General features: G+C 50.7%; 1 protein-coding gene across 3 annotated transcripts in view; it reads left to right on the top strand.

Annotated features, from left to right (window-relative positions):
* Window positions 1-12381, top strand: part of BCL2L13 (BCL2 like 13) — a 33605-nt gene extending 21224 nt beyond the window's left edge. For all 3 annotated transcript variants that reach the window (XM_068109557.2, XM_068109564.2, XM_068109547.2), the window contains exon 4: window positions 11257-12381. In XM_068109557.2, the coding sequence (XP_067965658.2) occupies window positions 11257-11597 (341 nt within the window). In that variant the 3' untranslated portion in view covers window positions 11598-12381. The remainder of the gene's footprint in view (window positions 1-11256) is intronic.
* The last annotated feature ends 9241 nt before the right edge of the window (window positions 12382-21622 follow it).

Below are 21622 nucleotides of genomic sequence, written 5' to 3'. Positions count from 1 at the left end.
CGCTCTCTCTGTTCTTTTGTCCCTCTCTTTTGCTCAAGGTCATCTACCATCTGCTTGGAAATCAACCAACATTACCGCTTTACACAAAAAAGGTGCAAAAACAGATCCTTGCAACTACAGACCAATCAGCCTGCTCCCAATTATCAGCAAAATCATGGAATCCATCATTGCTTCGGATATCAAATCTTTCCTCTTCTCCAATGGCTTGATTTCCGATTATCAATGTGGATTCAGACCAAGCCACTCAACTCTGGATATGCTGCTTCTGCTGTCTCAACAATGGATGGAGGTCCTTAATGCCAAAGAGGAAATCAGAGCTGTCTCCCTTGACATATCTCGCACCTTTGATACGGTCTGGCACCCCGCCCTGCTCACCAAACTCTCCTGGTATGGTATCCATGGAAATCTCCACGCATGGTTTGCGGACATCCTCTCTGATGCAATCAACGTGTGGCCTTGAATGGAAATCTCTCATCTCCCCTTCCTGTTCAGGCTGGAGTTCCCCAAGGCAGTGTTCTGGGCCCTGTGCTTTTATTGGTCTTCATTAATGATCTCTCCGATTCTCTGGAAAATCCTCTCTATCTCTTTGCTGATGACTCCAATCTCTGCTGCTCCATATCTCAACCCTCAGATTGGCAGGCAGCAGCCTCTTCATTCTCTGCAGACCTGGACAAAATCACAAACTGGTCAAACAAGTGGAACATGTCTTTCAATCCTGACAAATCTTACTTTGTCTCTCTGAAAAGATCGACTGGACAACCCTCCCATCTACTTTCTCAACAATCCTCTCCAAGAAGTGCTGTCGCTCAAGCTTTTGGGTCTCACTATCTGCCATGATCTTTCTTGGGAAAACCACATTTCCAAGCTGGCCTCCAAAGCCAGTCGCCGACTGGGCATCCTCCGTCGTGCGAAGTCCTTCCTTGGCACACCTGAGCTCCTCACCACATACAAGGCTTTCATCCGCAGCTCAATGGAATACTGTTCCCCCCTCTAGGCTGGTGCTCTTGCCTCACACCTAGCTCGGCTTCACGCTGTAGAAACCAAAGCGTTCAGAATCATTGGTATCTCCCACGATGAAGCTGACTCTGAGGGCCTTTCACTCACTCACCGCGGGGCGGTTGGTGGTCTTGCTGACTTCTACCGACTCCTCTCCGGCCTAGCTCCCCCAGTCTATCGACTCCTCCCCGGCCTAGCTCCCCCAGTCTACCGACTCCTCTCCGGCCTAGCTCCCCCAGTCTACCGACTCCTCCCCGGCCTAGCTGCGTGCTCGAGGTAGTGCTGTTAGCTAGATTCAAAATCCCGTCTCGGAACCGTCTCGATAAATTTTCAATTTTCATAACGGGATGTCGGTTCGGCTTGGTTCCTGACAAAGTAATACATAAAAAATAAAAAAAATAAAAAAGGCTTCAAAAATAATGGAAATTCATTACAATATATATACAACAATGAAAAAAATTCATTTCTGATGTTGAGTACTTAAATTCCGACTTAGCTTCCATTTACCGGGATGAAATAAAATACACCGCCTACATGCAGATGATCGGCCACCGATGGGACCGGGTTATCTCATTACAGTTTGTATTGTCGTGTAATTTCTTGCTCGGAATGTCAGAGAGAGGGAGAAAATGTTTCTGCCCAGGCATATTCGAGTCCCGGTTGGAGTTTCATTATCATTTTGTGATTTGTGATCGGGCATGTCAAGCGTTCTCGTAGCTCGTGCGCGTACACGTACGACCGTTCGATATTCATGACAGTTCAATAGTTGCCGCGTCCTGCTGCTGCGCACATGTGCATGTTACTTTTTTTTTAATAGTTCCGTTAAGCGGGCTATAATGACGCAGCGTTGCGTGCCTCAACTCAAATCGGAATGTACAATTTTGTGTTCAACCCGTTGATAGCCGTTCGGTGGACGGATCGAATATACCGACCCCTTATTCCAGAAATTGAAACTAATAACGCCAAATAACGCCTTTCATCGAATGTTCACGTGTTTTAACAATTGTCGACTGATAAGGCACCCAAGTTATCCGAGCCCATGCTTTGATCAACCCGACTGCGTTACCTGAATTCCTGGGAAGCCCCACCAGGACGACGGCAGACATTTTCAGAAGTTCCTGCCACACAACGAAATATTTTTTATTCATATTTACCTCAGCGCACGGAATCCACGGCATCAGAGCAGGTGGGCGCTGATTCGCTCAGAGCGATCACGTGATGACGCTATGAACGCTATGACGCTATGACGCTATGAACGCTATGACGCTATGAAAAAAAAAATCGCTCGCTTTGCCAAGGGGCTCGCTCCCTCCCCTCCCCCGCCCGGCAATGCCGGGTACTTCTGCTAGTAAATTATAAAGCAGGCGGTGTAGTGATCAACCCCCCCCCCCCCTCCTTATTTTGACTCTGTGACTAAAGTAAACGTAATCAACTTATCAGGCCTAAAGTGGAGATAAGATAACCAAAATACTTTCACATTCAAACCGTCAAACCAAACCCCGAGGGATTCTTACAATTTATAGATTTAGCGTTGCAATTAAACATAAACGTTCATCAAAAACTCATTTCATAAAACTACATAATGTATTGTACTTGTATTAATACATTAGGTGTAGAATAATCCGTTCTAAACGTGTTTTTAATCTAAATAAACATCGTCCCTCCATTCACGGGGCCTCGAGCGAGTCCCTCGATATTAATGTGCAAAAGACCATAGCAACCACATTCCGTAACTCGTCTCCAAGGACGGACACGTGACCGTAGCGTTGCGGGGCGAGGCGGAGTGATACAGCGGAAGGATTCAACGGTTTAAATGAAGCCGCGATGCGGCGGATTTTCATTCTGACCTTCATCCTGATTTCGTTACCTGCGCCACCAAAGGTAGATGGAGGTTATGTTTTCACTCCTGTCTGTTTGTCCGTTTGTTTGTGAACACAATATCTCAAAAAGTTGTGGACGTATTCGGACGAAATTTTGTGGAGATGCAGCGTGTGTGACAAGGACGACATGATTAGATGTTGGTGAAGATCCGGATTCGGAATTCGGATTCGTTTGCAGTGCATTGTTTGTTGACAAGGGGAAAATCCTGGAACAGTGAGTTTACTTTATCTATCATCGTTTGTGTCAGTTAGGAGTTAGGAGTGTCAGTTAGGAGTGGAGGAATGGTTGATCAGAGTAGTGATGGCAATGTACAAAAGAGCACGCACAGCTGTAAGGACGAAGGACGGGAACAGTGGTGAGTTTGAGGTGAAGGTGGGAGTGCATCAGGGGTCGGTACTAAGTCCACTACTATTTGTAGCTGTGATGGAGGTGCTGGCTCAGAACGTAAAGGAGAGTTTACCATGGGAGTTGTTGTATGCAGATGATCTGGTGTTGATTGCGGAAAGTATGGATGGACTGAAGGAAAAGATGAACACGTGGAAGGAATGTATGGAGACAAAAGGTCTGAAGGTGAATATAGGAAAGACGAAGGTGATGGCAAGTGGTAAAGCATGTGGTGAGGTGGAAAGAACTGGGAAGTGGCCATGTGCTGTGTGCAGGAAGGGTGTCGGAGTGAACTCCATTCAATGTACAATGTGCGCTGAGTGGGTTCATCAAAAATGTAGTGGTCTGAGAGGGTCATTAACCAGTGTGGCAGCTACATTCAAATGTGAGGTGTGCACAGAGGGAGCTGCAGATGGAGGAAATGTTTAATTGGATCTTGGAGACGGCGTGAAGCTGGAAGGTGTGAAAACATTTTGCTATCTCGGAGACATGCTGAATGGAGAAGGTGGATCAGACTCGGCAACGGTTGCTAGAGTGAGATGTGCATGGAAGAAGTTTCGGGAACTGAGTGGCGTGCTGATGATGAGGGGAGTGTCGTTGAAGCTGAAGGGAAAGGTGTATGCCGCATGTGTGAGAAGTGTTATGATTTATGGGAGCGAGACATGGGTAATGAACGTGGGGCGGCAACGAAGGTTGGAAAGGGTGGAAATGCGAATGGTTCGATGGATGTGCGGAGTATCGTTGAGAGAGAGGAAGACAAATGATGAATTGCGAAAGATAATGGGAATATTGCCTGTGATTGATGCTGTGGGGAGGAACGGGTTGAGATGGTTTGTTCATGTGTTGAGGAGGGATGAGGGTGGCTGGTTGGGAAGAGTGATGGAGGTTAATGTGGAGGGAGGTAGAGGATGGGGAGGACCGAGAGGGACTTGGCTGGGGATGGTGGAGGAAGGGGTGCGGGCAAGGGGGTTGACGGGGAGAGATGCAGAGGGTGGGGCAAAATGGAGAAGATTGTCATGGGAACCGCAAGGCTAACCCCCGCTCTAGCAGGGAAAATGGCCTTAAAATGCATGTTGTTGTTGTTTGTGTCAGTTCAGCTGCACTTGCGAAAAATGATGCTTGTGCAGAAGCAGAGTAATGAAAGCAAGGCTCAATAAATGCCTCTATTATGGAAAACTAGCAGAAGTACCCGTCATTGCCGGGCGGGGGAGGGGAGGGGAGGGGGTTTTTTTTTTCATAGCGTTCATAGCGTTCATAGCGTCATAGCGATTTTTTTTTCATAGCGTCATAGCGTTCATAGCGTCATAGCGTTTCATAGCGTCATAGCGATTTTTTTTTCATAGCGTCATATCGTTCATAGCGTCATAGCGTTTCATAGCGTTTCATAGCGTTATAGCGATTTTCGTTTTTCATAGCGTCATAGCGGTCATAGCGTTTCATAGCGTCATAGCGATTTTTTTTTTTCATAGCGTCATAGCGGTCATAGTGTTTCATAGCGTCATAGCGGTCATAGCGTTTCATAGCGTCATAGCGATTTTTTTTTTCATAGCGTCATAGCGATTTTTTTTTTTCATAGCGTCATAGCGGTCATAGCGTCATAGCGATTTTTTTTTTCATAGCGTCATAGCGTCATAGCGATTTTTTTTTTCATAGCGTCATAGCGTCATATTGTTCATAGCGTCATAGCGTTCATAGCGATTTTTTTTTTTCATAGCTTCATAGCGTCATAGCGTCATCACGTGATCGCTCTGAGCGAATCAGCGCCCACCTGGTCTGATTCCGTTGATTCCGTGCGCTGAAATGCGCTGAGGTAAATATGAATAAAAAATATGGATCGTCAAATATTTTGAGTTCGGCCATGTTCGTCCCACGCTCAATGGCCATGTCTATGCCAAATATCAAGCACGTAAGCCTCTCCGTTTAGGAGTCTATCGGTAACATTACACACACACACACACACACACACACACACACACACACACACAAACTGTGTTTTATATATATAGATTGTAGGAGGGGGTGGTGGTCGATTCCAAGGGATCTGGGTGATATTTAGTATTGCAGGAGGGGGTGGTGGTCGATTCCAAGGGATCTGGGTGATATTTAGTATTGCAGTAGGAGGTGGTGGTCGATTCCAAGGGATCTGAGTGATATATAGTATTGTAGGAGGAGGTGGTGGTCGATTCCAAGGGATCTGGGTTGATATTTAGTATTGTAGGAGGGGGTGGTGGTCGATTCCAAGGGATCTGGGTGATATTTAGTATTGCAGGAGGAGGTGGTGGTCGATTCCAAGGGATCTGAGTGATATATAGTATTGTAGGAGAGGGTGGTGGTCGATTCCAAGGGATCTGAGTGATATTTAGTATTGCAGGAGGGGATGGTGGTCGATTCCAAGGGATCTGGGTGATATTTAGTATTGTAGGAGGGGGTGGTGGTCGATTCCAAGGGATCTGAGTGATATTTAGTATTGTAGGAGGGGGTGGTGGTCGATTCCAAGGGATCTGAGTGATATTTAGTATTGCAGGAGGGGATGGTGGTCGATTCCAAGGGATCTGGGTGATATTTCGTATTGTAGGAGGAGGTGGTGGTCGATTCCAAGGGATCTGGGTGATATTTAGTATTGTAGGAGGGGGTGGTGGTCGATTCCAAGGGATCTGAGTGATATATAGTATTGTACGAGGAGGTGGTGGTCGATTCCAAGCGATCTGGGTGATATTTAGTATTGTAGGAGGGGGTGGTGGTCGATTCCAAGGGATCTGGGTGATATTTAATAATAATAATAATAATTCATTTATTTTGTATAGCGCTTTTCCAGAAGCCCAAAGGCGCTTTGACAGAGTGGAAAACATAATGCATAACAATACATGAAAACAACAATTGCAAAAAGACAAGAATCAATAGGGAAATATTTAAAGCAAAAGGAGGGAGAAGGAGAAGAGATAGTCAGGGGTTAAATGCTGTGGGTTGAATGTTGAATGCAGTGTTGAACAGGTGGGTCTTTAGTGATGTTTTGAATGTGGTGAGTGTGGAGGAGTCTCTGATGGTGTGAGGTAGTGAGTTCCAGAGGGTGGGAGCAGCGATGGAGAAGGCCCTGTCCCCCCAGGATCTGAATTTGGTCCGGATGGAGGGGGTCAGGAGGTTGGTACCAGCAGAGCAGAGGTTGCGGGTGGGAGTCTGTCTGGAGAGGAGGTCAGCCAGGTAGGATGGGGCCAGGTTATGGAGGGCTTTGTCTGTCAAGAGGAGGATTTTGTACTGGATTCTCTGGGGGATGGGGAGCCAGTGAAGCTTGTAAAGGACGGGGGTGATGTGGTCACGGGTCCGGGAATGGGTGAGTAGACGGGCAGCGGAGTTCTGAATGTATTGGAGTTTATTGGTGATTTCTTAGGGTGAACCATAGAGGAGGCTATTGCAGTAGTCCAGACGGGAGGTGATGAAGGCGTGGATGAGGGTTTCTGCAGCCGTGGAGGAGAGGGATGAGCGGAGACGGGCAATGTTTTTCAGGTGAAAGAAGGCTGACTTTGTGATCTGTTTAGTGTATTTGTCGAAGGAAAGGGTTTGGTCAAAGATGACGCCAAGATTCCGGATGTGAGGGGAGGTGGATACTGGGATACCATCGATGTTGAGGGCAAAGTTATGGGTTGATTTTGTGAGCGTTTTTGGGCCAATGATGATTATTTCAGATTTATCACAGTTAAGCTTGAGGAAGTTGATTTGAAGCCAGGATTTTATTTCAGTGATGCAGTTTGTCAGGATAGAGTGGGTGTCGGTGGAGACGGACTTGGTGGAGATGAAAAGCTGGATGTCATCGGCGAAGCAGTGGAATTGGAGACCATGACGGTGGATTAAGTGACCGAGGGGGGACAGATAAAGGATGAAGAGGAGGGGGCCAAGAACTGAACCTTGGGGGAGGGGAGCAGTGGGGGATTTGCAGTTATTGATGGAGATGAACTGGCGTCTGTCAGAGAGGTATGATTTTATCCAAGAGAGGGCAGTGCCGGTAACGTTAAAGGTGGATTCAAGTCGGGTGAGGAGGATGGTGTGATCGATGGTGTCAAAGGCAGCGCTGAGGTCGAGGAGGACGAGAATGTTGAGGTTGCCAGCGTCAGAGGAGAGGAGAAGGTCGTTGGTGATTTTGAGGAAGGCAGTTTCAGTACTGTGGTTGGAGCAGAATCCGGATTGGAATGTTTCATACAGGTTATTGGCAGAGAGATGATGTTTGAGTTGTTTGAGTTTGAGTAGGTTGGAGATGGGTCTGAAGTTGTTTAGGGTGTCAGGGTTTAGACCAGGTTTTTTTAGAATGGGGGTAACAGCAGCAATTTTGAGGGAAGGTGGGACGATGCCTGTAGACAGGGAGGAGTTTATTGTTGCAATGATAAGTGGAGAGAGAGCAGGGAGGGAGGCCTTGACAAAGCTGGAGGGGATGGGGTCAAGAGTGCAGGTGGCAGTTTTCATTCCTATGAGGAGTTCAGAGAGGTCAGTAGGGGAGATTGGGGAGAACCGAGACAGGGGATGGCAGGACAAGGGGGGGGCAGGTGGTTGGAGGGGGAGCGGGTGTGGCGGTGGTCAAGCTGTTGTAGATGTTGTCAATTTTGCGTTGGAAGAAAGAGAGGAAGGAGATGCAGTTGTCTACTGCGAATGACTGGGTGGTGGTGTTCAGGAGGCGGAGGAGTTTGTTTATTGTCGAGAAGAGTGCTTTTGGGTTTCCGGAGCCAGAGTGGATAATTTGAGAGTAGTAGGTGGAGCGGGCGCGGGAGAGGGCATCTTGGTAGTGTTGTAGGTGGTCCATGTAGGCTTGGGAGTGAACTGTGAGACCCGTTTTATTGCGGAGTCTTTCAAGTTGGCGAGCACGAGTTTTCATCAGGCGGAGTTTAGGGGTAAACCAGGGAGCAGAATGGGTGAAAGATACTGTTTTGGTTTTTACAGGCGCAAGCTGGTCAAGGCAGGAGGAGAGAGTGTGGTTGTAGTAGTCAGTGAGGTCGGAAGGGGTGTGGAGGTCAATGAAGGGAGAAGTGGACATTTTTTCAGAGAGGGTGGATGAGAATGAGGTAGGTGAAAGAGCGTTTAGCTTACGGAAGTTGATAGTGCGATAATGCCTTGGTGTTGGGGCGGGGATGTTGATGGTCAGAGTGATGGCTAAGTGGTCAGAGAGGGTGAGGTCGGAGCCAGAGAGATGGTGCAAATTTAATCCAGTGGAGCAGACAAGGTCCAAAATGTGACCACGGATATGGGTAGGAAAGTCGACATGTTGAGTGAGGTTAAAGCAGGTGAGTAAATCGGTGAAGTCAGTGGTTATTGTGGAGTCAGTGGAGTCCATGTGGATATTGAAATCACCAAGGAGGAGGATTGAGGGGGAGAGGGAACATAGCTGGGTCAGAAAGTAGGAGAAGTCAGACAGGAATGATGGGTGTGGTTTGGGAGGGCGGTATACGACAGCCATGACTGACTGCGTGCGACCAGAGAGTGTAAAAGCCAGGTGTTCAAATGATGGAGCAGATGAGATGGAGATGAGGTTGGTCTTGATGTCTTGACGGTGGATAACGGCAATTCCACCACCTCGGCCCTCCGAGCGTGGTTTATTGACGTAGGAATATCCATTGGGTGTGGTGAGGTTGAGTGTGTCGTAGTCCAGAGGTTGTTGCCAGGTTTCGGTGAGACAGAGAAAGTCCAGTTTGTTATCCAGGATGTATTCGTTCAGGATGAGGCATTTGTTGTTGAGGGACCGGGTGTTGAACAGGGTGAGCTTGATGTTGTTTTGAACAGCAGGGATGAATTCAGGTGATTTAGCCAGGGTTCGTAGGCAGGAGGTGCAATTGTGTGCGTTGCTGTGACCAGGTGCGCTGGGACGAAGAGTGAGAGTGCGCTGAGCCGACCAGAGGACGGGGATGGAGTGACCTGATTGCAAATAAACAAACTTACGACCGGAGCCACGGTGAATGTACCTGGGTCGTCGGAGGAGTCCATTTGATTTGATGGCAGAGATGCATGATGGGGTGGAGCGGGTATTGAGCAGAAGGAGCCTTGCGGCGGAGTACTGCAGAGCCATGCCAGGCAGGAGCGGAGCGGAGAGACGAGACGAGGCCAAGGTTGAGGAGGTGAAACAATGGTCCCAACCCACGAGAGCGGGCCCGAGGAAACGAAGGAGCCAGGTAGGTGAAGCCAGGAGCAGAGCCGGGACCAAGCAGAGGGTAGGCAGGGGCAATGAGACGATCACGAGGCCAAGGTTGATCACGGCAAAGCGGCAAATGCAGCGGCAATTGACCGCCGCCGCTACAAATCTAGATCACGGCGGGAAACTGCCACCAAACCGCTGCGATGGTCACAACCCACGAGAGCGCGCCCGAGGAAACAGCGAGCAGGCGAAGGAGCCGGGCAGGCAAAGCAGAGAGCAGAGCCGGGGATATGCAGAGGGCAGACTCAATGGCCAAAAAATCCGCACGACCACCAAAAAAGAAAGCACCCGACAGTGGCCCGGTCGAAGAAGCGGCAAGCATGTGACGCCTGCGTCCTCTTCATACCGGACGGGAAGCGGAAGCGGAAGTCGAAGGAGGGGGTGTAGTATTGTAGGTGTAGTAGTGTAGTATATTTAGTATTGGAGGAGGGGGTGGTGGTCAATTCCAAGGGATCTGGGTGATATTTAGTATTGTAGGAGGGGGTGGTGGTCGATTCCAAGGGATCTGAGTGATATTTAGTATTGCAGGAGGAGGTGATGGTCGATTCCAAGGGATCTGGGTGATATTTAGTATTGTAGAAGGAGGTGGTGGTCGATTGTGAGGGATCTGGGTGATATTTAGTATTGTAGGAGGGGGTGGTGGTCGATTCCAAGGGATATGAGTGATATATAGTATTGTAGGAGGAGGTGGTGGTCGATTGTGAGGGATCTGAGTGATATTTAGTATTGCAGGAGGAGGGGGTGGTGGTCGATTCCAAGGGATCTGGGTGATATTTAGCATTGCAGGAGGAGGGGGTGGTGGTCGATTGTGAGGGATCTGAGTGATATTTAGTATTGCAGGAGGAGGTGGTGGTGGTCGATTGTGAGGGATCTGAGTGATACATATATATATAGTCGCGCGGCATTGCGGCAAGGAACATCACGTGATCGCTCTGAGCGATCGATTGCAACTCTGCGTCCTGTCGTGGGCGTGGCCAACGTGGCCTCATGCTCCCAGGTGATTGGCTAACTCGAGCTCGAGAGAGCCATAATGCGCTATGTTATGGCAAAAAATATGAATCTAAAGATGAAAGGGAAAAAAACCTATGTGGTGTGAATGGCAGTGTTCGTCGCTTAAATGTGAAAAAGGCAATTGCTTTTCGCTCTGAAATACGTGCGAACGCGTCACTGAGTTAATGGCGGCAGGGAACATCACGTGATCACTCTGAGCGAATCAGCGCGCTGCTCTGCGACCGGCTGAGATTAGCGGGTACTTCGCTGAAATGCGCTGAGGTAAATATGAATAAAAAATATGGATCGTCAAATATTTTGAGTTCGGCCATGTTCGTCCCACGCTCAATGGCCATGTCTATGTCAAATATCAAGTACGTGAGCCTCTCCGTTTAGGAGTCTATCGGTAACATTACACACACACACACACACACACACACACACACACACACACACACACACACACACACACACACACACAAACTGTGTTTTATATATATATAGATATCTGCAAGAAGTTGGAATTTTAACCGGGATTTTTTTACCGAGAAATTGCGTCAGTCAATTTATCTCGGGACCGTCCCGAGACCGTCTCGAAAGCCGAAACCGCCGGGATTTCGTCCCGGTCTCGGATCGGTTGACAGCCCTAGCTCGAGGGAAACCAGACATATTTGGAATTGGTGTCCCAAGAGCTATGTAGCCCACCTATAATTATATCTGATGAAAATGACTTGTTGGCCAGTGTTATAAGTCATGTCCCTACAAATGTTGTGATTGTGCCAGGTGAAGTTGTACTTTAATTGGCTCTTAATGTCACTTAACTTGCTTTTCCTTAGGTGCTTTTGACACGGTCTCAGGTGAAAATGTGCTTTCAAAGGATGATGCAGAGATCCCTTTGGAAGCAGGTGACCCTACACAGGATGCAAAAGGAGACAAGACTCATGAAGGTTTCTCATTATTGGGAAAAAGTGGGTTAGAAATGGAAGACAAATCGAAACCTGCCACACCAGCAGCTGGTACTTCCTCGGATCCCATTCTGCCCCCGGCTTCTCCCGCTGCAGCAAAAGATGGAACTTCCTTCCCAGGGTGCTCCATGCTTAAAGCTTTGATGCTTGGTGGTGGTACCCTCATGCTATTAGCGACCATTGCGCTCGTGCTACGGAGAGTGCGGGTGTAACGAGGGACTTAAAAAGGGGGATCTCGAGGAAAGTTTTTTTTTTTGAAAGGAATTGAATCTTCCTGTTAAGCAAATTGCCCCTTCATATAAATTATTTGTTAAAATGCCGATCTCAGGATTACCTCGGATTTATGCAACGACAGCAGGTCCACCCCGGACCAGCAGGGCCAGGAAAACAGGCTCTTCGTCCCATAGGGCCTCTTGTGTGTGGGGTTTGCAAACGGTGTCGAACCATTTCATGCAAATGCAAATCGCCCTTCGCCAACGAGCAAAGCTGGATTTAGTTACCCATATTGTGGGTAAATTATAGAGATTGGGGAAACTTCTGCAAATTATAGGGGTGTGTGACCGTGATTGGTTGGTTATTGTTTTGGGGGATGTGTGGTTTCATTCGATAAAATGTTTGTGACGTATGCTTTATGCTTTCCATTCAGGACAGGCCTGAAGTTGTCAGGCAGCTCTGCATGCACTTGTTCAAATCTGTAAACCTGTGGTACCTGGAGAAGCTTCAATTGTAGCAGAATCAAAATGCACTACTTGTACAAAAAGTCATGAATACATGGGAAATGGTTGATCATTTTGATGCAGCCAGAATGTAATGAACATGTTTATGGCTGTGCTTGCTTTTGTTTGTTGGTTTAAACTTAGTCTGATTCAAACTCTAACTTTGAGCTTTAACTGTGCAAAAGTGGGCAATGGTATGGCCCTTCCACAGCAATGGCTCTTCGACATGTTCTGTAAATAAAGGTGGGTTGCCCTGAAATAAATCACATACTTTGTTCAACCACAGTGCCTAAATTGGACCCTTGCTCTTCAATGGCTGACTCGTTCTTACCAGGGAGCCGGTCTTGGTGCAAAGGCTGAGAAATCACAACTATCGAGATAACTTTTATTCATTCGACCGAGGCCGAGTGAAGCAAGGTCGAGACCGGTTTATTTCTGATACGTGAAACACCCTGCAACCCATACCTGCAGACAACTCTTTTTGGAACGCCGGCCACATTTTTCATCCAATCATCCTGTAAGTTTTTATTTTTATTTTTTTATTATCCATGGGTAGGTGATCCTATGTTGGAAGGTTTGCGGCAATCGCTCAGGTGGTTGCAGAGAAAACAAATGTAAAAGCGTGTGAGGGTGAAGAAAAAAAAATTCTGCTACGTGAAACACCCTGCAACCCATGCCTGCAGAAAACACCTTTTTTTTTTTTGGAACACCGGCGTCATTTTCCATCCAATCATCATGTAACTTTGTATGAAGCTAGCTTTTACCATTACACACATTTCCCATTTTGTCAACTTGCTTGTGGGATAGCTTTGAAGGCCATAAAACTTGCCACTAGACATGGTTCAAGGCCAAAGTGTGATCCCATACCCCCCCAAAAAAGGCAGGAATCCCGAATCCATTTCCAACAATTTTCCAGGAATTCCTGGGTAACAATTTACTGGGAAGAAAGACTTGCTTGGCCTCCATTTGTTTGAAAGGTTATTTTCTCAGCCCAAGCTCAAGTCGAGCTAGGCTTGCACCATCTCTAATCTCTACTACATGCGGCGGGTCAGCGGTGTGTCGCTGAACTTTGAGTTGACTGGAACTTGCAGTTGAGTTCTTTTTCATCTCATTCATGTGAGGGCCTCAGCCGACTTTCCACAACATGGTAAAGGAAGGTTGTGGGCACCTATTACTAGTTTACAAGGTGCAGATTATAAAAGCTAAAGCATTGCTAGGTCAGGTAGGTGTGTCGGTGTGTGCACTTACCCCCATGTTTACCCTAACTCTACACATTACCCTTTATTGTCTCGGGTGCCAGAAGTGTTGTTTTGGCGGACGTTAAAGATTCTATAGTGAGTGTCTCGTGTACAGTCGGCCAGCTTGTGCAGGCACCCTGAACAAATTACAAATTCCAACCCAAACCTTTTTGCCAACCCATACTTAAGGCAAGTATGGTAAGCATGTCACTACCCCCAACGTGAGATTGTCTTGCAGTAAGCTGAAAACAGGCTTACTTAAAACAAGTTAAAACAGGCTTGCAACCCGTGCCGATAGTACGTCGTATTCCAAACCTTACGAGCATGTTTGATTGACTGCAGCCACTAGGTATGTTCAAGGATGTATTTAGGCTGGTTAAAAAAAAATTCCTGTTTATCATCGACGCCCGCCCCATAAAAGTAGTCCGCCCATTAATTTTTTATTTTTTTATTTTTATGCTCGCGAAGTTCCGTTCCCGCTCAGTGGAAAACAGGTTCGAATTTTGTATGTGCTCCCGTACAAAGCCAAGTCTTTGTGTATGTACTCGCGTACAAAGCCAAGTCTTTGTGTATGTGCTCGCGTACAAAGCCAAGTCTTTGTGTATGTGCTCGCGTACAAAGCCAAGTCTTTGTGTATGTGCTCGTGTACAAAGCCAAGTCTTTATGTATGTGCTCATGTACAAAGCCAAGTCTTTGTGTATGTGCTCGCGTACAAAGCCAGGTCTTTGTGTGTGCTCGCATACAAAGCCAAGTCTTTGTGTATGTGCTCGCGTACAAAGCCAAGTCTTTGTGTATGTGCTTGCATACAAAGCCAAGTCTTTGTGTATGTGCTCGCGTACAAAGCCAAGTCTTTGTGTATGTGCTTGCATACAAAGCCAAGTCTTTGTGTATGTGCTCGCGTACAAAGCCAAGTCTTTGTGTATGTGCTCGCGTACAAAGCCAAGTCTTTGTGTATGTGCTCGCGTACAAAGCCAAGTCTTTGTGTATGTGCTCGCGTACAAAGCCAAGTCTTTGTGTATGTGCTCACGTACAAAGCCAGGTCTTTGTGTACGTGCTTGCGTACAAAGCCAAGTCTTTGTGTATGTGCTCGTGTACAAAGCCAAGTCTGAGCCAAGTTACATGTGCGCGACAGTTTGAAAGAAAATGGCGTTCGTTGTTTGCCAAATTCGGCGAACGTGGTGTTCTAAAGGCTTGGGTTGGTGTCAAAGTGCCAGAAAATATCACTCTGGACGAACTGTATTATGAGCTCGTCAGGAACGCTTGATGTAAAGAAATATAACCGTTTTAATGTACGTTGTTGTTGTTGTTGTTGTTGTTGTTGTTGTTGAATATTTTAGTGTGCGGGTTTTCCCCCTCGCTCGCCATTTACATGGACCGCTATGCTGGCTATGAAGATGTGTGCTATTTCTGTGGCTGTGTTGAGCAGCTGAGTACCACAGATGAGTCATATCCGATATGCAGTACCTGCGGTAAGAGTCCTACTGCCGAGAAGAGGCCCACTCGGAAGTTCAAGAAGTAGTTGCAGTTGGTATTCTGAAGGAGAAGCCAAATATCATGGGCAAACGGGAGCGCCTTACGTGATAATTATTGCTGTGGATTTCTAGTCAAAAATGAAACGAGCGCTGCACTACATGTAGTAGTAGGTGATGATAGATACTGAGGAGCTGTGCTCCTACGCGAGTCGAAAGGATTGACGCGACAAAAGACGGGAATTCGTCCGAGCTCCTTTATTGGTAAAACGAAAACTCGGGTACTCTGAAAAGTCCGTTTATCGGGTAGCAATATGTGTATGTTTACCGCCTCTGTAGCTCTACCGCCTCTGACATCAACTCATCCTGGGAATTCTTTCAAAGTAAATTGCTCTCTCTCATGCACAGATTTATACCATCTCATCTTCAGTTGTCTTACCCTTCCTCCCGTCCATGGTACACGGAATCTTGTGGTGAGGCTGTTGCCCTGAAACAACTTGCTTTAGTCTCCTGGAAAGCAAATCCAACGGAAGGAAATCTCATTTCCTTTCACAAAGCCCGAAACAAGTGTGTGTCCACCCTCAGGAGAGCCAGGAAACAATATCTCACCATTCTCAAGACCGAACTCTCTTATCTGTCTCCCTCTTCCAAATCCTGGTGGTGTCTGGTCAAATCTGTTTCTGGTGTTTGTTCCCCCTCCATCCCCTCCCTCACCTCAAACGGCTTAACGGCTGACTCCGCACGTGAAAAAGCTGAATGCCTCAACTCTGTGTTTGCCTCTAAATCTTGTGTCCCAAACCCATCCCTCTCTGTACCCACCGTACCCAGTCGTACCCAGCTGCTCCTGGACTCTGTGTCCTTTCCTCCTGACAAGGTGGAAAAGTTTCTGTCAACCCTCGACTCTGATTCTGCAACTGGTCCTGACGGCATCAGCCCACGGGTCCTAAAATCATGTTCTTCTGCTCTTTCACTACCTCTTTCTGTTCTCTTCACCCTCTCTTTTGCTCAAGGTCATCTGCCATCTGCTTGGAAATCAGCCAACATCACCGGTTTGCACAAAAAAGGTGCAAAAACAGATCCCAGCAACTACAGACCAATCAGCCTTCTCCCAATTATCAGCAAAGTCATGGAATCCATCATTGCTTCAGATATTAAATCTTTCCTCTTCTCCAATGGCTTGATCTCTGATCATCAATTTGGTTTCAGACCTGGTCACTCTACTCTGGACATGCTGCTTCTGCTTTCTCAACAATGGATGGAGGTCCTCAACGCCAAACAGGAAATTAGAGCTGTCTCCCTTGACATTTCACGTGCCTTCGATATGGTCTGGCACCCTGCTCTGCTCACCAAACTCTCCTCCTTTGGTATCCATGGAAATCTCCACGCATGGCTGGCGGACTTCCTCTCTGGTCGTAGTCAACGTGTGGCCCTGAATGGGTTTCTCTCATCTCCTCTTCCTGTTCAGGCTGGAGTTCCCCAAGGTAGTGTTCTGGGCCCTGTGCTTTTTCTGGTCTTCATCAATGATCTCTCTGACTCTCTTGAAAATCCTCTCTATCTCTTTGCTGACGACTCTACTCTCTGTCGCTCCATTCCTCATCCCTCAGATCGGCAGTCTGCAGCCTCCTCACTCTCTGCAGACCTGGACAAAATCACAGACTGGTCAAACAAGTGGAACATGTCTTTCAATCCTGACAAATCTCACACTCTTACAATGTCTCTCCGAAAGGACCGACTGGACAACCCTCCCATCTACTTTCTCAACAATCTTCTCCAAGAAGTTCTGTCGCTCAAGCTTTTGGGTCTCACTATCTGCCATGATCTTTCTTGGGAAAACCACATTTCCAAGCTGGCCTCCAAAGCCAGTCGCCGACTGGGCATCCTCCGTCGTGCGAAGTCCTTCCTTGGCACACCTGAGCTCCTCACCACATACAAGGCTTTCATCCGCAGCTCAATGGAATACTGTTCCCCCCTCTGGGCTGGTGCTCCTGCCTCACACCTTGCTCGGCTTCACGCTGTTGAGGCCAAAGCTTTCAGAATCATTGGAATCTCCTGCGATGTAGTCAACACCGAGGGCCTTTCACTCACTCACCGCAGGCAGGTTGGTGGTCTTTCTGTCTTCTACCGACTCCTCTCCGGTCTTGCTCCCCCAGCTCTCTCTGTGCTCTGTCCCCCCAATATTCCTTCAGGTCGCACAAGATCTGTCTGCAACCCTCTTATGGTTAAACTGCCAAAGTCTAGGCTCTCTGCTCACCTTCACTCTTTCATTCCCCTTTTCTCCCGCCTCTGGAACAAACTCCCCCACTCCCTTCAATCCCACTCCTCCCTCCAGGTCTTTAAAACAGCTGTTCACCACCATCTCTTATCTTCCCCCATCGAAAACCTTGATCTTTTCTACCCCCAGTAATTCACCCCAGAGTCCTTGCAGTGTTCATATGTTTTATTCCTCTCCCACCTCCCCCCAAGTCCTCCCGATGTCCCTGCTCTCAAATGTTGTGTTTGTGTCCTTCCCCCTCTTCCCCCTCTCTTTTGTGTCCTTCCCCCTCTCTCCCCATCTTGTCTGCCGCTCCCCTTGTTTTTTGTGTTTTGTGTGTCGGTTTGTCTTTTTGTGTGATTAATGTTAGCTCTTTCACGAGCCTCGATCTTGTATACAAAAAAAACAAATAATAATAATAATAAATATATATATATATATAAGCACAATCAAACACGTCATGCCGGAAGCCACGCCTCCCAAGCCGGGCGCGGCATGCCGATCGGAGCGTTTGCCTGGGAAAGGTGAGTCTGGGCATGCCCGGGCGGCCTGGGCGAGCCCGGTACAGTAATCGCTCCCTGGTTGCGTCATCGGCATGTGTAAGGCGATTGTGTATGCTCAGCAGCAACCGCCACACGCGCCCCCCCAGAATCGACTTGCACCGGCAGGGTCAATTTAAGGGGGGTCCTGATGACCCGGCCGAAGCGACCCCTGGAGGGTCGGGGGGGGGTCCGGTGTGGTGGTGGGTGGTCGAGCAGGGGGAACCGTGGACGGGGGGTGGCCTCGCCACGGAGGAAGGGCCAACCATGGCGGTTGGTCGACGTCCAAGTGCGCCGGCTTGAGGCAGTCCACCGAAATCCGGTCCGACCTGCCGTCGACGACGAAGGACTTGTCGTCCCATCGCAGGACCCGGAAGGGCCCGTCGTACGGCGGCCGGAGTGGCCCCCGGTGTGCGTCATGACGCACAAAAACGTACTCCGCTGTGCGAAGCGCTGGGGGGACGTAGGACTGGGGGCCACTGTGGCGGGACCTTTTTCACGGGGGCAAACCGTCGGGCGGCCTCCTGGAGGTCCGAGCGCTGGCGAGCCTCGGACCAGGGACTGGTAGCGTCGGGCACGAACTCGCCCGGGACGTGTAGCGGCTGGCCGTAGACGAGCTCGGCGGTGGACGCCTGGAGGTCCTCCTTGGGGGCCGTGCGGAGGCCCAAAAGGACCCACGGCAGCCGGTCGGCCCAACCGCCGTCCTGAAGGCCGGCCATGAGCGCGGCCTTCATGGAGCGGTGAAAACGCTCGCACAACCCGTTGGCTTGGGGGTGGTAGGCCGTGGTACGGTGGAGCTTGACCCCCAGGTTGCAGGCGACTGCGCCCCAAAGCTCGGAGGTGAACTGCGGACCGCGGTCCGAAGAGATGTCTGCCGGTGCGCCGAAACGGGCGACCCAGGTGGCGATGAAAGCCTGCGCCACGTCGGCGGTTGTGGTGGAAGTGAGGGTAACTGCCTCCGGCCACCTGGTGGTCCTGTCCACCATGGTGAGCAGGTGTGTGAAACCTCGTGATGGGGGAAGGGGGCCCACCAGGTCCACGTTGACGTGGTCGAAACGCCGTTCGGACACGGTGAAAGGTGCCAGCGGGGCCTGGGTGTGGCGGTGGACCTTGGCCCGCTGGCAGGCCGTGCAGGCGTTGGCCCAGTCGCGGACGTCCCGTCGAAGTCCGTGCCAGACGAAACGTGCCGACACCAGCTTCTGGCAAGCTTTCCGGCCCGGGTGAGAAAGGCCATGGAGGGAGGCGAAAATGCGGCGCTGCCAGGTAACGGGCACGACGGGGCAAGGCTGGCCTTGGGAGACGTCGCAGAGCAGGACAGTGTCCATGAAGGGGACGTCGGCCAGGCGGAGGCCCGTGTCCGCCGCCCGGAGGGCTTGCACTGTGGTGTCGGCGGTCTGGTCGGCCGCCATTAGCGCGAAGTCCATGCCCAGGTGGACCGCGTTCGCGCTGGCCCGAGAAAGACAGTCGGCCACGGCGTTGTCTTTTCTGGCGACGTGCCGGATGTCCGTGGTAAACTCCGACACGGCGGAGAGGTGGCGCTGCTGGCGGGCCGACCACGGTCCGTGACTTTGGCCATCGCGTAAAGCCGTAAACCAACGGCTTGTGGTCGACGAAAGCCGTGAACGGGTCCTTTCGACTCGCGTAGGAGCACAGCTCCTCACTGGTGACCCCCGACATGGACATGGCAGTTACCCTTAAACTGCCTACCTTCTGGGAGGCTCACGCGGCGGTTTGGTTTGCCCAGGCAGACTCCCAGTTTGCCCTGCGAGGCATTACCGCAGACGACACCCACTTCCACCATGTGGTAGCGGCACTCAGCTCCACCACCGCGGCCCGCGCCCTGAGCCTCCTCCAGCACCCGCCAGCCGCTGACAAATATGGCGCGATCAAGACGCTCCTCCTCGACGCATTCGCCCTCTCACCGGCAGAACGCGCACGACGCCTGCTCGACCTGCCCGAGCTCGGCGACACGCGCCCGTCCGAGCGGATGGACTACATGCTCTCGCTACTAGGTGAGCACTCCTCGGATTTTCTTTTCCGGGAGCTGTTCCTCCGCCAGCTACCTAGCCAGGTACGCTTCGCCCTGGCAGGCATGCAGATCATGGATCGCCGCGCCCTCGCCAGGGAAGCCGACAAGATCTCCTCGGCAGGCCAGCACATCGGGGCAGCTACCTGGAGCCCGCCGCCGTCCGAGGCGACGCCCATGGCGCCCGGTGCGGTTGGAGGCCGAACTGCCAGTGCGACTGGCGGCCGCCACGCCGACCGATTCCAACATGACGGCCGGGGCCTCCACCTGACCAGGCATGGTGTTATTACCACGCTTGGTTCGGACAAAAGGCTCGGACATGCCGACCCCCGTGCACTTTCGGCGAGTCGGGAAATGCCCGGGCCGGCGTTCATTACCCGCCTCCGAGCAGGACAGGCAGACCGCCGTTTGCGGCCCCTCCTTGGTCGCTGCCAACGGATCGGCCATCCGCACCTTCGGCCCACGCAACGTCACCCTCTGCTTCGGCAGCCAGCGCTTTAATTGGACCTTTGTGACGGCAAGCGTGCCCATGGCTTTGCTAGGCGCCGATTTCCTCTGCGCGCACGGGCTGCTAGTCGACGTAAAACGGCGTCGCCTCGTCAACGCCGAGACTTTCAGCTCCCTGGCATGCACAATGAGCAGCTCCGCGCCGACCAAACTATCATGCGCCCTCCCGGCGGCGAACGAGTTCGCTCGCCTGCTCGCAGAGTTCCCGGCCCTCACGCGGCCGACGTTTTCAGCCGTCGCAGTGAGACATGGTATCGAGCACCACATACCAACTACGGGCCCGCCGGTCTACGCCAGAGCCCGCCGCCTCGACCCGGCCAAGCTCGCCGTGGCAAAGGCCGAGTTCGACGCGTTGGAGCACCTCGGCATCGTGCGGCGCTCCGATAGCGCGTGGGCCTCACCTCTGCACATCGTGCCGAAGCCGGGAGGCGGCTGGCGCCCATGTGGCGACTACCGCCGCCTCAACGACGTTACCACCCCCGACAGGTATCCTGTCCCGCATATCCAGGACTTTTCCGCCCGTTTGGCGGGGCGGGTCATTTTCTCGAAAATTGACTGGATACGGGGATACCACCAGGTACCTGTCAGGCCGGCCGACGTCCCAAAAACGGCCGTCATCACACCTTTCGGCCTATTCGAATTCCTGAGGATGCCATTTGGCCTCAAGAACGTGGCCCAGGCGTTCCAGCGCTTGATGGACGGCGTGCTGCGCGACCTGCCGTTCCTCTTCGTCTACCTGGACGACATCCTCGTCGCCAGCACGTCCCGGGCCGAGCACCTCCTCCACCTCCGAACACTGTTCGGACGCCTCAGCGAGCACGGCTTAAACGTCAACCCGGCCAAATGCCACTTCGGCACGACGGCCGTTGACGTTTTGGGCCACCACATCACCAAGAACGGGGCCGTGCCGCTGCCAACCAAGGTCGAGGCCATCACCAAGTTCCCGCGTCCCCGCTCCATCAAGGCCCTGCAGGAGTTCCTCGGCATGGTGAATTTTTATCACCGTTTCGTGCCCCGTGCTGCTCAGCTCATGCGGCCCCTTTACGAAGCCCTCCGGGGAAAGCCGGCCAAGCATGACGTCGTCTGGTCCGCAGACATGGACGCGGCATTCACAGGCGCAAAGCTGGCCCTCGCCGACGCAACGCTGCTTGCTCACCCGGTGTTCGACGCTCCCATCGCCCTCACTACGGACGCCTCCGACTACGCGGTGGGCGCCGTACATGAACAATGGGTGAATGGGGTTTGGTAGCCACTCGCTTTTTTTAGCCGGCAACTCCGGCCGAACGAGCTAAAATATAGCACATTTGACCGTGAGCTCCTCGGTGTATACCTGGCCGTTCGCCACTTCCGCCACCTCCTGGAGGGCACGTGGGACTCGACAAAAGACGGGAATTCGTCCGAGCTCCTTTATTGGTAAAACGAAAACTCGGGTACTCTGAAAAGTCCGTTTATCGGGTAGCAATATATATAAGCACAATCAAACACGTCATG

The sequence above is a fragment of the Myxine glutinosa genome, chromosome 1 (assembly GCF_964187855.1).
Source record: "Myxine glutinosa chromosome 1, kmMyxGlut1.1, whole genome shotgun sequence".
Taxonomy (NCBI): Eukaryota; Metazoa; Chordata; class Myxini; order Myxiniformes; family Myxinidae; genus Myxine; species Myxine glutinosa.
Note: the sequence above shows the minus strand (reverse complement) of the source record. Positions and strands in the feature narration are given on the sequence as shown.